General features: G+C 36.6%; 1 protein-coding gene across 1 annotated transcript in view; it reads left to right on the top strand.

Annotated features, from left to right (window-relative positions):
* Positions 1-1900, top strand: part of LOC106476311 — a gene marked incomplete at its 3' end in the record, with an annotated part of 14539 nt that extends 12639 nt beyond the window's left edge. The window contains exon 4 of the mRNA XM_022380217.1: positions 1780-1900. Within this exon, the coding sequence (XP_022235925.1) occupies positions 1780-1900 (121 nt within the window). The remainder of the gene's footprint in view (positions 1-1779) is intronic.
* Between the last annotated feature and the right edge of the window lie 496 nt (positions 1901-2396).

Raw genomic sequence — 2396 nt, 5'->3', positions numbered from 1 at the left:
TAATTATAATAAATTAATTATAATGACGCCTAATCTGAAATAGAAAAAGTGGAAAAACACGTTTCTTTAGAGACTAAACTAAGATAATACCAATGTGTACATAACGAGAAATACGATGTAAATCATACACTTATTAGCAACTAGCTGAAGTACCCGCCCACTGGACGGAAGTTATGTAAATTCATGATTAATGAAAGGTTATCTTATTAGATGAAAAGTTGCTTCCATTATACGTAATTGTAAAAATCACAAAAACGGCTACAGAAACTGCAAAACAAAAAATGTGAAACTGAAAATTTGAAGTACCTCCGCATGGATCCAACACACCTTCATGTCAACTTTGGTGTGAAGATCCATCAACAGGGGGCGAAGTAGTGGTAAAAAATGCATAAACGCCCAAAAACACCTATAAAAACCGCAGAATGCAAAACTGTAAAATGTGTATGTACCCCCCCCCCTCCTCCCCGCATGGACCTAATAAACCTCCATACCAATTTTGGTGAAGGTCCATCCACACCCTGCGAAGTAGTTACACGGATATACAACATACAGTACTGTTATATTTATATAGATGTTGGGGATTTCCACCAGTTTCGGGACTGGTGAACCTGGTTACAGCAAAATATTATCCACAGTTTAACCTGTGGGTGCGTTATAAGTGTGGCTGACCATCCTTTAGCGTGGATGGTGGTTGGTTAGCGGTTCAAAATGAAGGACGGCAGCAGGTAGGCTTAGCAGCTTTGCCATGCGTACAAAAATGGTGCAACGTGTTTGTAATCTTATTGCTCGAGAACTGTTAATTTAAGAATGTGCCACGTTCTTTAGCTCGTGCCTACATTGTAGGACATTAATCTTTGTAACTGCTTTTAGTTACAGTTTTAACGCCCTCTGTATCATTACGTTCTTTTCTTTGGATATTATAATTGAGTATTTTGTACTACGTAACATGATGCTATTTTTTGTATATTGATCTAAGTGGTTGTCCCAAAGAGGACTGGGCGTGACCTAGTAATTGAGTGCCATGAATGTAAATCTGAGGATTTATGGTTCACCTCTCTTTCCTATATAAATGCGCATTAAGACCATGAAAAGACCAGTGTCTGTGGATAACTCTCAGAATGTGGAGAAATCACCATGAAAAGACCAGTGTCTGTGGATAACTCTCAGAATGTGGAGAAATCACCATGAAAAGACCAGTGTCTGTGGATAACTCTCAGAATGTGGAGAAACCACCATGAAAAGACCAGTGTCTGTTGATAACTCTCAAAATGTGGAGAAATCACCATGAAAAGACCACCAGTGTCTGTGGATAACTCTCAGAATGTGGAGAAATCACCATGAAAAGACCAGTGTCTGTGGATAACTCTCAGAATGTGGAGAAATCACCATGAAAAGACGAAATATTTCTCAGAGAATGTACTCACTGCTTCGGACAAAAAAAAACACATGATTGACTACCATCAACGCTTTAAAAGCTGAAATCCAGGGTCCGATTCCCCAGGGCAGACAAAGGACAATTAGCCCATTGTTTAGCTTTTGTGCTAAAACAATAACGAATAAACAGTATTTTAAAGTAGGCTTATCGTACTCTTTACAGTTGCTTTATCAATCGATTAATCTGGATAATATTAATTGTTTTTGTTTTTTTTTGTTAAATGTATTCTACCTTCTTTTATTACACTGTAAAAGTTTGGTAAATAATTTTATTTATAAACAAAGGATTATACTCGTTACAAAAAGTGATACATCTCTCAAATTTGTTCTGTTGTTTTTGTCCAGGACGTAGTAGTGCCAAATGACATTATGAAAGCTCTCAGCATCGGTGGAGAAAATAGTTTTCCCTCGCTAACCCCAGGTGTCGTCAAGAGTCAGCATCCGCCATTTTCTCAGTACGCCGAAGGTGAGTAGTAGAAGTTATCAATTTGTTTTTTTGTTTTATCCAAAACGTGTTAGCGCAGATTGAAAGAGTAATTACCGAGTCAGAATGTCGACCAAAAGAGTAATTACCGAGTCAGAATGTCGACCAAAAGAGTAATTACCGAGTCAGAACGTCGACCAAAAGAGTAATTACCGAGTCAGAATGTCGACCAAAAGAGTAATTAACGAGTCAGAATGTCGACCAAAATTTGCTTTTAAGAAATGTAATCGTTTTAGAAAAACTTTCAAGATTTAAAATTAAAAAAAAAATCACTAAGATAGTGAAGTGTGTATGAGATCTAAACTTTTGTTAACATACTGAAAAACAAGACTCTTTGTTACGTCTGTATAACGTTGTTTAAAAGTTCACTTTGCTGACAAACGACACTTCTCATGTTTAATGATTTTTGAAGTTGTGAATTAAGTATAAAAAAACTCAACATTTTCATTTCCGAGGGAGTTTGTTAAAATGTGTATTT

This window comes from Limulus polyphemus, unplaced genomic scaffold, assembly GCF_000517525.1.
Source record: "Limulus polyphemus unplaced genomic scaffold, Limulus_polyphemus-2.1.2 Scaffold10251, whole genome shotgun sequence".
Lineage (NCBI taxonomy): Eukaryota > Metazoa > Arthropoda > Merostomata > Xiphosura > Limulidae > Limulus > Limulus polyphemus.
This window is presented reverse-complemented; position numbering and strand designations above follow the sequence as displayed.